The sequence below is a fragment of the Protopterus annectens genome, chromosome 11.part0, assembly GCF_019279795.1.
Source record: "Protopterus annectens isolate FY-2018-M chromosome 11.part0, PAN1.0, whole genome shotgun sequence".
In the NCBI taxonomy this organism is placed as follows: Eukaryota; Metazoa; Chordata; order Ceratodontiformes; family Protopteridae; genus Protopterus; species Protopterus annectens.
In genome coordinates this window covers 1,424,398,538-1,424,410,798 of record NC_056745.1, presented here as the reverse complement: position 1 = coordinate 1,424,410,798, position 12,261 = coordinate 1,424,398,538, and the positions used below count along the sequence as shown (strand labels likewise).

Sequence of the window (12,261 nt, the reverse complement as noted above, 5' to 3'; positions counted from 1 at the left end):
TCCTCCCCTACCCCCTCCCTCTGCCCACCTTCACTTACCCCTAGGAGGAAAACTCTCCTTTCATGCAAGCACCTGGGCCACCATTACCAACGACCGTTGGGTCCTCAACATAGTGTCCCAGGGATACAAATTTTCTTTCCACACCCTTTCAACTCCAAAAGGGTTCCCAGATCTACCTCCAAACCAGTGGGCAGAGGCACAAAAGCAAGTCCTTTCCCTGCTCTCTATGAGGGCTATAGAGCCCATTCCTAGAGAACAGAAAGGCCAAGGTTTCTACTCCAGACTTTTTCTAGTACCCATAAAAGAGAGCACCTTGCGCCCCATCCTCGATCTATCCATTCTAAACACCTTCCTGTTGATACCAAAATTCAAAATGCTCACCCTCCAGCAGCTGCTACCCATGCTCTCCAAGGATGCTTGGCTAGCCACACTAGACCTAAAAGAGGCCTACCTCCACATCCCTATCAGGGAATCATGCAGGAAATATCTACATTTCAGGGAAGGATCTCTGCTGTTTCAGTTCTCTGCACTTCCCTTTGGCTTATCTACTGCTCCCAGAGTTTTCACAAAATGTCTGGCTTCGGCCATTGCCTTTTGCAGACAAAGGAATATCCAGATTTACCCATACTTAGACGACTGCCTAATTCAGGCAGACAGCCAGGAAAAGCTGGTCAAGCACCTGGCCTTTGTAAAGTTCCTACTAACCCCCCTAGGGTACACAATCAATGAAAAGAAATCTAAACAAGTACCCACCCAAAGGATTATATTCCTGGGAGCAAGCCTGGACACAGCATCCCAGATGGCATTCCTTACACCAGAAAAGCAAACTTACCTGACTGCCTACTTCTCTCAACTAGCCACCAGACCCCAGTTATTTGCAAAGAAAATCCTGCAAGCTGTGGGATTCATGGCATCTTGCATTCTACTCATTCCATATGCCAGACTGCATATGAGGAAACTTCAGTGGTACCTAAAAAGCCTTTGGTGTCAACACTCTCAAGACCTGGAGACCCTTATATCCATGATATCTTGCCTCAGAAAAGTTTTTTTTTGTTGTGCAGCAGCATGCTCCCACAACAAGAGGCTACCTTTCTCACCACCCCCCACCACCCAGACCCTCACCACAGACTCATTAGACTATGCCTGGGGTGCACACCTGGATGTCAGGTACATACAGGGCCAATGGAGCCCACAGCAAATCCATCTGCACATCAACCAAAAAGAGATGATAGCTGTCCAGCACGCCTTGACAGCTTTCAAGCCCTTCTCTCCTCAGTGGCTGTCCTGATCAAAACAGACAACACCACTGTGATGTGGTATATCAACAAGCAGGGAGGGGCTCACTCCTACCCTCTATGCAGGCTGGCCATGACCCTTTGGCCCACAGCCTCTGCCATGCAACTCCACCTGGTAGCACAATTCCTGCCAGGTTCTCTAAACTCTCTGGCAGACCACTTGAGCAGAATTCTTCTGGACCCACATGAATGGCAGCTAGACAAAAGAACCTTCACCCTAATAACTCAGAAATGGGGCACCCCAAAGGTCGACCTCTTTGCCTCCCACACCAACCATCAGCTCAGCAAGTTCTGCACCAGGGAGCATCACTGCATGGCTTGGAAAGTGAATGCCCTGTCCTTTCCCTGAGTCAATCTATCGGTCTATGCCTTTCCTCCACTACCTCTCATCTCCAGGGTACTGCTCAAAATAAAGGAGGAAAAACCAAGGACAGTTCTTATTGCTCCAGACTGGCCTCGCCAGCACTGGTACCCACTGCTGCGCAGCCTGTCCTCACTGCCACCATGGCATCTCACTCAGACCCCAACCATCCTGTCCCAGAGGGAAGGAGAATTCATGCATCCCCAATTGCAGACCCTCAATTTGGCAGCTTGGCTTATTCCCTAACCACCAATCTGCCAACCTCAGTAAACGGGTTCTAGATGTTATATGTGAGGCCAGATGCCCTAGCACTAGAAAGTCTTATGCTGACAAATGGAAAAGGTTCTGCACCTGGATTCAGGCTAAGGGAGCCGATACGGCAGTCCTCCCTCCCTCTCATCCTGAATTACTTAGCTGACCTGCTACACAGAGGTCTCTCTTTTTCTTCTATTAAAATTCATGCATCTGCTATCTCTGCTCATTCCCCACTGAGCAGCCCCTTTTCTCACACCCTCTGATCAAACAATTCGTAAGAGGGCTAGCAACTTGAGGCCATCCAGAAGAGCATCAACCCCAGCTTGGGACCTTAACTTGTGTTGGAAAAGCTCACCCTGCCCCCTTTGAACCAGCATCTTCAGCAGAGCTAACATTTCCCTTCTGGAAGACAGCTTTCCTTCTGGCCATCACTTCAGCCAAGAGGGTCTCCGAGCTACAAGCACTTATGGCTGTGGAACTCTTCATCATCATCCATGCTGACAGGGATTCCCTCTGGACTAACTCATCCTTCATGCCAAAAGTGGTGTCCAGTGTGGCTCTCAACCAGTCCATTCATTTGCCCACCTTTTTCCCTAACCCACAGAACAAGGGGGAAAGGATCCTGCACTCTCTAGATGTGCATAGACAGCTCAGATTCTATCTAGACAGGACTAAATCCTTCAGAAAGTCTGATCAATTGCTGGTTAGCTGTGCTACAGGGGCAGAGGGCAAAGCCATCTCCAAACAGTTTCCAAATTGATAGCACATTGCATCCATTTCTACTATAAGCAACACAGAAAGCCTCCCTCCAAGGGGGTCAGGACTCACTCCACCAGAGCAGCCTCCAGCTCTGCAGCTTTCCTCAGAGGAATCCCCACCAGGGACATCCTGGAGGCTGCCACCTGGGCTTCTGTTCACATCAAACATTACCACCTGCCTATCTTCTCCAAATCCAGGGTTTGCCTCTGCAGTCTTGCAGGGCATCCTAGCCAGCCCCTAGTCTCCTTGACTGCCTCCACCCTTTTCCTCAGCTTTGAGAATAAACCCAAATGTGATGACTACTCCAGTGAAACACGAAGAACATAGTACAGTTGTGTACACTTACCATAAATGTAGATGTTCGAGTGTATTCACTGTTGCAGTCCTGGTTTCTCTCCCTCCATCCCCCTCTTCTTTTTTCTCTCTCCTTACAAGGGACATTTTGGTATTTACTTTCTACTGGTGAGGCTCTTCCACCATAACCTGGCTCCCACTTGGGAACTCCTGACAGGTTAGGGCAAGTAAAACTGATGTAATGGCGTCGGCTGCCTTACTTTATACTACTGACGACATGACGTCAGTCCTGAAGCGACAGCAACCGACGCAGAAATACTAAGCCTCTGGTATTCGGGCCGACTGAGGGCTACCCTGGCAGGGATAATCCAAATGTGATGAATGTAACAGTGAATACACTCGAACATCTACATTTATGGTAAGTGTTACACAACTGTACTTTACCTGGATCAGTAGTTGGACCTCCATTGTACAGGGGAATGACTAACCATTCTCCATTCCTTGGACACAAAACCTGACTGAAGGCTCCACTTGAAAAGTGATTCAAGTGGACCAGAGAGTCATGTTTCATGCTATTTATTAAACATTTTGGGATGTTATCAGGGCCCATTGATGCAGTCTCCTTGGCCTTGGAAAGTGTATTGATGACCTGTTCCCTAGTAATAGTTGGGGGGATTGTGTTATGTGGTATTTCCTTTGGACTATGGGGGGGGGGGTTGAGCTGAACCTGTCAGCCAAAAGGTTGGCAGTGGCCTCTGGTTCAGTGTGGGTGCTGCCATTTAGAATAAGTTCTTCATATTGTTGTATATTTCCTCTGAGGTTACGAACATTGTTGAACAACGCTGTGTGGTTGTCCTTTCCCTGACAAGCTATTTTTTTTTCAAATTTAGACTTTGAAGTATTAAATAACCCTCTTAGCTGCCTATTTAGATTGGTCTGGGGCCTTTTAGTATGAATGGCTTTGTTCCTCCTACACTTGGCCAAGATTGTTTTTCTTGGGCTGAATAACTGATTGATATTGTGATTCCAGCAGTGTGGCTTTTCTTTTGAGTTTGTCTCACTCTTAGTACGAGTGGACACAGCTTGCTCTATGCAGTTATCAATATGGCTGTACAGAGATTTTGTAAATAGCTCAGTGTATTCTATAATTTGTACTGGGTTTGGGGGTGCTTGGAATTTAGCCAAGGTGTTTAGTAAATGTAGCATTGGAATAGTTTGTAAATTTTTTTGATTTTGCTGGATCCCCAGATTTATTTTTTATTTCAAGTAAATACTGCCTTATGGTCAGATCTAACGAATGAAGATATTACATTGGGTGAGGAATATTAGCCCCCCCATGTTCATGAGTACAAGATCAAGGATGTTTGTACCCCTGGTAGGAGAATGGAGCAACTGTTCCAGGATGCTGGTATTAACAAAAGTTTAGGAATCACTGATCTTTTGCATTAGAAATGGTGTAGGATTCCCAGTGTATAGAGGAGTAGTTGAGTTCCCCTTGAATATCGCATTGGGTCGAATGGTGAGAGTGACTCTAGTATATTGAGATAGGTAGTATGGGTTTTCTGGGAAACGTTTGGGCTACAGCTGGCTGAGTCTCATGACCTATATCCCCGTTTAGATTCTTTAATCCCTTTGGATGTTCCAGCTGACTTTGTAGAAGTAATTATGTCTAAGAAGTAAGACTTCTACAATTTTAAAGAAGAGAATCACCATTTTTTTTGTTTATTTACTTTGAGTTTGTTAGACTGGCCATTTTCAGCTACTCGCAGGCCACTGAGCAACATCAAGTACATAGAACAACATTTGAAACAGTAGTACAGTGATTAACAATGTGGTGTTTAAACCAGTGAATGCTGTTTTGGTATTGAATGTTTGTAGGATTTTCAGTGATAAAAAGAATTTTATGTAATGTTATATTCACACAATATTCATTTCTTATTTCGTTAATTAAACCACAGAATAATAATAATCCAAATCTATCAGGATAAGGACTGATTCACATATAAGTGCTTCTGATTTTGAAATGGTGCTTCTGTCTAGCTTTTAAATGCAAATGTAATTTTCAGTGTCTGACGATGAAAAATGTCATACTAGGCAGTTTCAGTGCTTTACTGGCTTTAATATTACTGATACTGAAAAATATTTCAGTTGTATAGTTTCAGTACTTTCAATTTCTGTGCCACTGTAGGTTGGCATTACTGATCTGAATGACCAGAAGAAGATTATGGATGCTGCTCGGGAGCTACAAGTAGAGGATGTAAAGTTTGGAGAATTGCCTGAATTCATGAATATTGAGACCAGGTGATGTTTTTCCAGTTAGTTATGTTAAATATATGTTTTTAAACAGTAGAATTGTTGGAACACTGTTGCAGAAGGTAAAACAGCATTAACCATACCAGTATTTTAAGCATTAGTAAAATGTAGTAGTTTAAAATTGCATTATCATCCTAGAACCCTTTCTACCAAATCTATGACAACCTCATCAACCTTTCTTCTAGATTTCTAGGACTTCTTTTAATAATATCTGTTCTAAAGTCACTTGATTGATGTTTCATACCTTTGTGACGCACTACAATATGGGCATTGTCTCCAGAAGCAGTCCTTTCTTTGGTTTGAAAGTGCTCCTGTACCTCCCTTCTCCGAAGCTATGGCTTTCTTATCTACCTTTCTCCCAGAGCTGCTTTTAATGATATCTCTACTACAGTCACTTATTTTATAAATCATACCCGTTTCATGCATTACAAACTGGGCATTGTCTGCAGAAGCAGACCTTCCTTTGCCTTGATAGTGCTCTGGCTTGTCCTCTTTTGAGGGCCTCCCAGGAATTATGTAGCTGGGGAATCTAACCCATCAGTGAGGAAGAATGAAAAGAACATCAGATTTAGGAGTTATGTACGTACCATAACTTGGCATCTGTGTTGTCCATTTTCATTCTTCCTCACCTTCCCTCCCAGCCATCACTCTGCCTTATTTCTGGAAGGATATTGGATGATCTAGGAGGCTTTTTAGTTCCAGGTTTGAGTTTTAATTATTTATCTGTCCTGTCTCTGTAAATCAGCAGGCAATAGGCAGCAAACGATCTGAGAAGTTAGAGATGGTGTAGTGCATTAGGGAAACAGGGAGGAGCTCGAGCCTAGGATCCAAAGTCTGAAAAATGCGGCCGAGTCAGATCCAAGGATCGGATCCATGACCCATCAGTGAGGAAGAATGAAGATAGACAACACGGATGCCAAGTTATGGTAAGTACATAACTCATAATTTTCCACTTTTAATTTACTGCTTCTAGCCCACTAAGACATTTATTTATTTATTTGTTTGTTTGTTTGTTTGTTTGTTTATTTTATTTTATTTTATTTTATTTTATTTTATTTTACATGTGTTGACCGGGCTAGTCTAGCTGGATACATGTCCATTTTCAGTAGAGGCCCGGGGAGAAAAGCTCCACAATAAAAATGGGTTAGTAAAATCAAGTGTTATACATTCAAATAAGAAATATTATACAAAGGTAGGTGTTACAGAGAAAAAACTGGTTCATAAGTATTACTAGCAAAAATACTTTACAATAGTAAAAATAAGGAATGCTTTATTTTTTTATTGTCAGGGACCACGTTTTTTTTTTAGCTTTGGCAAATATAGGGGCATATTTTCTTGAAAAAAATGTACTACTTATGCTTACTTTAAAACTAAAGTGTTATAAGGGGAAATGTCTTACTTTGTGCAAGGAATCAAGTGAGGTAGTGCTTGTGTTCACTCTGTAACAACTTACCTGCCATTATTTGCTGGCAGGTTTATTGTCTTCTGAAAGGGTTTCTAACCATTTTTTCATCTGCTGTGTGTATGCAATGTAGGGTTTTGGGGACATTTATTGTGTAAGTGCGCTGTTTGTGCAGACTGTTTGGCAGCTTAACTTCCAACTGACTAGTTCCTGCGGTCTTACCAACATCTGAAATGTCTTATTCAAGCACATCATGTATACTTGTACTGCTCTTGGCGGTCTGACTTCTGCAGTTCCTGGAAAGAAAAACAATTTACCAGAGAGTGTTTGACAATTACGTGAGCTCACTGTTCAACTCAGCCAATAGTGGTTGACTGTAGTGTCCAGCAGTTGTTCTCCATACCACTCACTCACCTCTCCAGCTTTCTGTAATGTAGGCTCGCCCAGACTGTATGTGAATAAAACGTGGTCATGCTCATTCAGGCTGTCTCCAGTATCTCAGCATTTCTTCCATCCTTCTTCCCCATCTTAACCAACCCCCTTTCCAGTCATACACACAACTTTCTCTCTCCCCTTTCTCACTCCATCTAAATCCGTTCTAACTTCGTATTTCTTCTATCACACTTTAAACTCACTCTCAGTGTTTATACCTCCTTGCAGTGCATTCTTATATTCGCCCTATGCTACAACAGCATATCTGATGTTGTCCATTTCATTACTCCTCTCTTGTGGGTCCGAATCCAATCCTCTGATCCGACTTGGCTGCATTTACAAAGACTTCGGATCCAACTCTTGAGCTCCTCCATCTACCCGTAATGCCCTACTCCATCCCTCTTTCCTCAGATCTCATTTGCCACTTTCTTGAACAGACTTTGGTTCCACTCTCGAATAAATTCAGCTGGAATGTTTCTGAGAGTAAATTTTTGATCTGATGTTGTTAGTTTTCATTCATTCATGACAGTTGGAGTTTCGGTTCCATGCTCGGAACCGACTCGGCCGATATAACAAGCTTGTGGCAGCCAAAAACATTCGAGCAAAGGTTACCCGTAGTGCCTCTCTCCATTCCCCAGATCTCATTCACCGTGTAGAGTTTCAAGATGTGTCAGGCCTACTGTCAAGTGAAGTGTTAGATTTTTTCGCAATTTTCTAAAAAAGTTTATTTTGATGTGTGTGTGTGTTGTTTTCTCCTTATTGCCCTTTTCTGGTATTTCTTCATACCATAGTTTGTACAGGCCCCTCCCTTTTGTATTACCGCTAGGTAATCTCTAATACCATTGTTGGTATCCTTCCCTTCCTCTCTCTCTCTTACCCCCCTGGGAATACCTGTATTACCATCATTGGTATTAAAAAAAAAATCTTCCTCTGTTACTGTGTGTGTCTGTGATCTCATGAGAGACCATCTGTCTAGTACTTTGTATTTGTTAAAATGGTGGACAAAAAAGGTACTACTGGCTTTAAACAGTGTGACAAATGTGGAAGGAAGATGCCCAACTCCAATGTGCCTCTCTCCTGGGTATATTGTTTAGGAGTCCCACATTTGCAGGTCCAACCTCCGTGCAAGCTCTGTAAGGGCTTCAGTGCCCGCACATTAACAGAGCATAAGAGTAAACTAATTATCTGAAGTAGGAACTTAATTTGTCAGCAACCTTTGGGATACGGATCCGATCTCGGATCCGAGCCGGCAACTTCTACCACAGCATAGATCTGAGCTCCTAGCTCCTCCCTTTACCCATAATCCCCTGCCTACCCTGACTGACTTCAGATCTAGTTTGCCGCTCTTCAAGCAACAGCTAGATTCCAGAGCTCTTGGCGATTTTGTGAGAAAAAAAGTTTTTTCTTCTTCTGCTGATTGAGTGGTTGTGTGTGCGTGTTAGGTTTACCCTTAACGCTAAAACTTCTTATTTTTAGCTAAAATTTTAATTTACATTTTTTCCTCCCTCCCCGCTGGTCATAGCGTGTGTGTGTGTCTTGAGTGTAGGGGCCTAGTGAGTGTGCTTACTTTAGTTATGTCGGAGGCCCCTAAAGCCATTTTTTCTAAATGCACCGAGTGTGGTCACAAGCTTTCACCAGCTGATGGCCACACTTGGTGCGTTAGGTGCCTTAGGGTTGAACACCTCTCTTCGGGTTGTGCGATTTGCGCGGCGTTCAACCCCAGGGCACTTAAGGATCGGAGGTCGAAGCTGGTTCTGGCGGGCCTTTTACCCCCAGACTCTGCTTCAGCCTCCGGTGCTTCGGTGACAGTTACCCCCCGGTAGAGATCACTCCTGCCTCCCTTCCTCCTACCAGGACTCAACCTTCTGCTTCGGCTCCGGAGGATAGGGAGTCCAGGAAAGAGAAGCGGAGGGAGAAGCACCTTAAGTGGCGGGCCGAGGACTCTTCATCGGCCCCGCCCGCCAAAAGGGCTTCTCCGTCCAGGTCTTCTCGGTCTCCTCCTCCTCGGATCTGATCCCCTTGTTTCTCCCCGGGACCCGAGGAGGAGGTGACCCGGTCCCCGTCGCCGTCATCGAGGCGGTACTCCAGATTGGCCTCGGTGGCCTCTTCGAGGTCCACCTTTAGCATGTCAGATGCGGACATGGACTGGATGATGAGGAGATTCATCCAGGTCCAGATGCAGATGGGAGTGCTCTTGCCACCCCTCCCCCTCTGGGGGGGAGCTTGACCCCTTTTTTTTGCCCCTATTGCTCCTTCTCCAACCCGCATTCCGGGTTCGGAGTGCTCGGAGCCGAGCCACGTTGGATCCGGGGGTGGGTCGGAGCCGACCGTGCTGGGCACGTCTGCTCCAACGGCTCCCTCGAGTTTGTCGCATCCGACCTCTCGGAGCCGTGGGCCGAGCTTCGGATCCGAGGGATTCGGTGTAGTTTTGGCTCTGTCCCGGTCGGAGCACACTGGTCCCTCGGATCCGACGTTCTCGGTGCCGGGTCCAATCCCCGCTTCGGATCCGAGTGGGAGTTGGGTCTCGGATCCGTCAGAGAGCAGCGCCCTCTCAGCTTTCGCTGCGGTGGAGAGGGCACTGTCGAGTGCTTCCAGGCCTCTGGTCCTGGCTTCGGCTCCCTCCCGCACTCCTCCTCATCTGGTCCTGGCTCCCCTCATCCGGACCTCGGGGCAGCCTACCTCAGCACCTCTAGGAGTTCCAGTGGAACAAGATACAGCCCCCCCCCCCCGAGGAGGTTCCTCACAAGGCAAAGTGCAAAAGGAGGCACATAGACTCCCCTGAGAGTCTCACCGAAGATACGGACTTAGATGAAGGGGAAGGCTCCCATAGGTCACCCCCCGAGGATGTCTCCAAAGAGACATCATGGAAATACTCAAAATCAGGGGTGGGTGGTCTGCCCCCAAGGTTTCCTCTGATGAGTCCGTATTCCTTGAGGCATTTGAGGCAGGACCATCTACCTCTTGGGTGTCCCCGCCACCCGACCCCTTGGTGGATCTCATATCCACAAGGGCTTGGAAGGAACCGGACACCGTAGAGCCTATCCCCAAGCGCCCAGACAAAATTTTGAGCCCCCCTGCAGAGAGATCACACTGGAGCAGAGGTCCCCCTGTGGATGCCATGTTGGTGGCTGCAGCCACCAAGAATGAGTTGGCTCAGAAGAGCCCCACGGTTCATTCTCCGAGCAAGGAGTCTCGCGCGATGGACTGTCTTGGGAAGTGGGCCTTCAGTTCAGCGACCTTCTCTATGAGGGCCTTGAACTACATGGCACACGTTATTCGGATGCAGTGGGATCTAATTAAGGAATATGCTGCTTCCCCCCAGGGTCCATGTCGGAGGGAGACAAGGATCTGTACTCCTCCCGAATGGCCACCCTCCGCTCTATTTCTAACACCTCTATACGGCTGTTGTCTCATGCTACGGAGGGAGTTGCTAGAGCAGGCGGAGTCGGGCTTGTTATGAGGAGACAGGCCTGGCTCCGTCACTGTGACTTCTCGGAACCCTTTAAGGCGTCATTCGTGAATGCCCCTTTTGATGGTTCTGCACTGTTCGGCAAAACCATTTGCGACACTCTTGTCCAGAGCGAGAAAGATGGGAAGACTTTGTCTGCCACCGGAGTCCGCTTCTCTGCTCCCCAGAGGTCCTTTTCCAAGAACCAAAAGGGTCAGAAGAAGATGTGGTTCCGAAAATCGCATCAATCCCAGTCTGCTCAGGACAACCAGTCCTCTCGTGGCAGAGGACGACAGGGAGGATGCCGCCCCAGAGGCAGAGGGGGTCCCAGGAATTTTGGGTCCAGAAAACCATTCTCTGAGAGGCCCACGCAGAACCCCTGAGGGGTTGCCCGGCTGCTCCACTCTGGAGGCAGTCGGGGGGCGTTTTTCGAGGTACCTAGCAATGTGGGAGTCCATAACAACGGATCGCTGGGTGCTTCGTATTATATCCAAAGGTTACCAAATTCCCTTTATCGTAACCCCCAGAATCAGAGACCTCCCCGATGTACCACCCAGTCAGAGGGAGGCGGCTGCTGCAGAAATTCAGCAGCTTCTGCAAAAAAAAGAGCCGTCCAGCCCGTTCCCCCCAGATCAAATTGGATCAGGGTTTTACTCCAGGTTCTTTCTGGTGCCAAAAAAGACGGGGACTTGAGGTCCATCCTCGACCTCTCTCTCCTAAACCTTGTGGTACCCAAAGAAAAGTTCCAAATGGTCACGTTGCAATCCATCCTCCCCTTATTGCGGTAGGATGACTGGATGTGCTCCATAGACCTCAAGGATGCGTACTATCACATTCTAGTGGACAGGCGTTCCAGGAGGTTTCTCCGCTTCCGGCTGGGAGCCAGTCACTTTCAATTCAGGGCCCTCCCCTTCGGCCTCACCTCGGCCCCCAGGGTGTTCACCAAAGTCCTGGCGATAATAGCGGCCCACCTGAGACTCCAGGGAATTCAGGTCTTTCCATACCTGGACGACTGGCTCCTTACGGCCCCAACAAGGCATCTACTTTGTTCATGCAGGGATTATTTCCTCAGTCTGGCTCCACTATTAGGATTAACCATCAACATGACCAAATCCTCTCTGATCCCTACACAGGTGTTGGATTTTATAGGGGCGAGACTGGATTCCAGACAGATGCTTGAATTCTTGACTCCAGATCGGCTTCGGAACCTGATGTTGCACGTGCAGGCCGTCCTTCAACTGCAAACTCCCTCGGCGGAATTGGTCCTGAGGGCTTTAGGATCTATGGCGGCTGCAATCCCTCTGCGGCCTTTGGCCCGGATGAACATGAGGGTCCTGCAGTGGACCCTCCAGGTACAATGGTCCCCGTCTCACAACCCCCTGTCTCATCCCATTTCCTTAAGCAAGGTTTGCAGAGAGTCGCTCCTGTGGTGGCTCCAGTCCCCCAATCTCCACACGGGACGTCCCTTCTCACTACCACCGCCAGTCGACACAGTGACCACGGACGCTTCTCGCCTGGGCTGGGGGGGAGGCATTTTTCAGGCAGGACAGTCCAAGGCACGTGGAACGACATAGAGACCTCTTTGCATATCAACGTCCTAGAGATGAGGGTGGTGCTTTTGACATTGCAGGCACTTCACAGCTCTCTCCCAGTAGGGACGATTGCAGTACAGACAGACAACATGTCAGTTGTCTGGTACATC

At 47.1% G+C, this 12,261-nt stretch overlaps 1 protein-coding gene across 4 annotated transcripts in view; it reads left to right on the top strand.

Moving 5' to 3' along the window:
• Positions 1 to 12,261, top strand: part of ASZ1 (ankyrin repeat, SAM and basic leucine zipper domain containing 1) — a 1,559,240-nt gene that overhangs the window by 966,695 nt on the left and 580,284 nt on the right. For all 4 annotated transcript variants that reach the window (XM_044088717.1, XM_044088716.1, XM_044088719.1 and 1 more), the window contains one exon: positions 5,153 to 5,265. In XM_044088717.1, the coding sequence (XP_043944652.1) occupies positions 5,153 to 5,265 (113 nt within the window). The remainder of the gene's footprint in view (positions 1 to 5,152; positions 5,266 to 12,261) is intronic.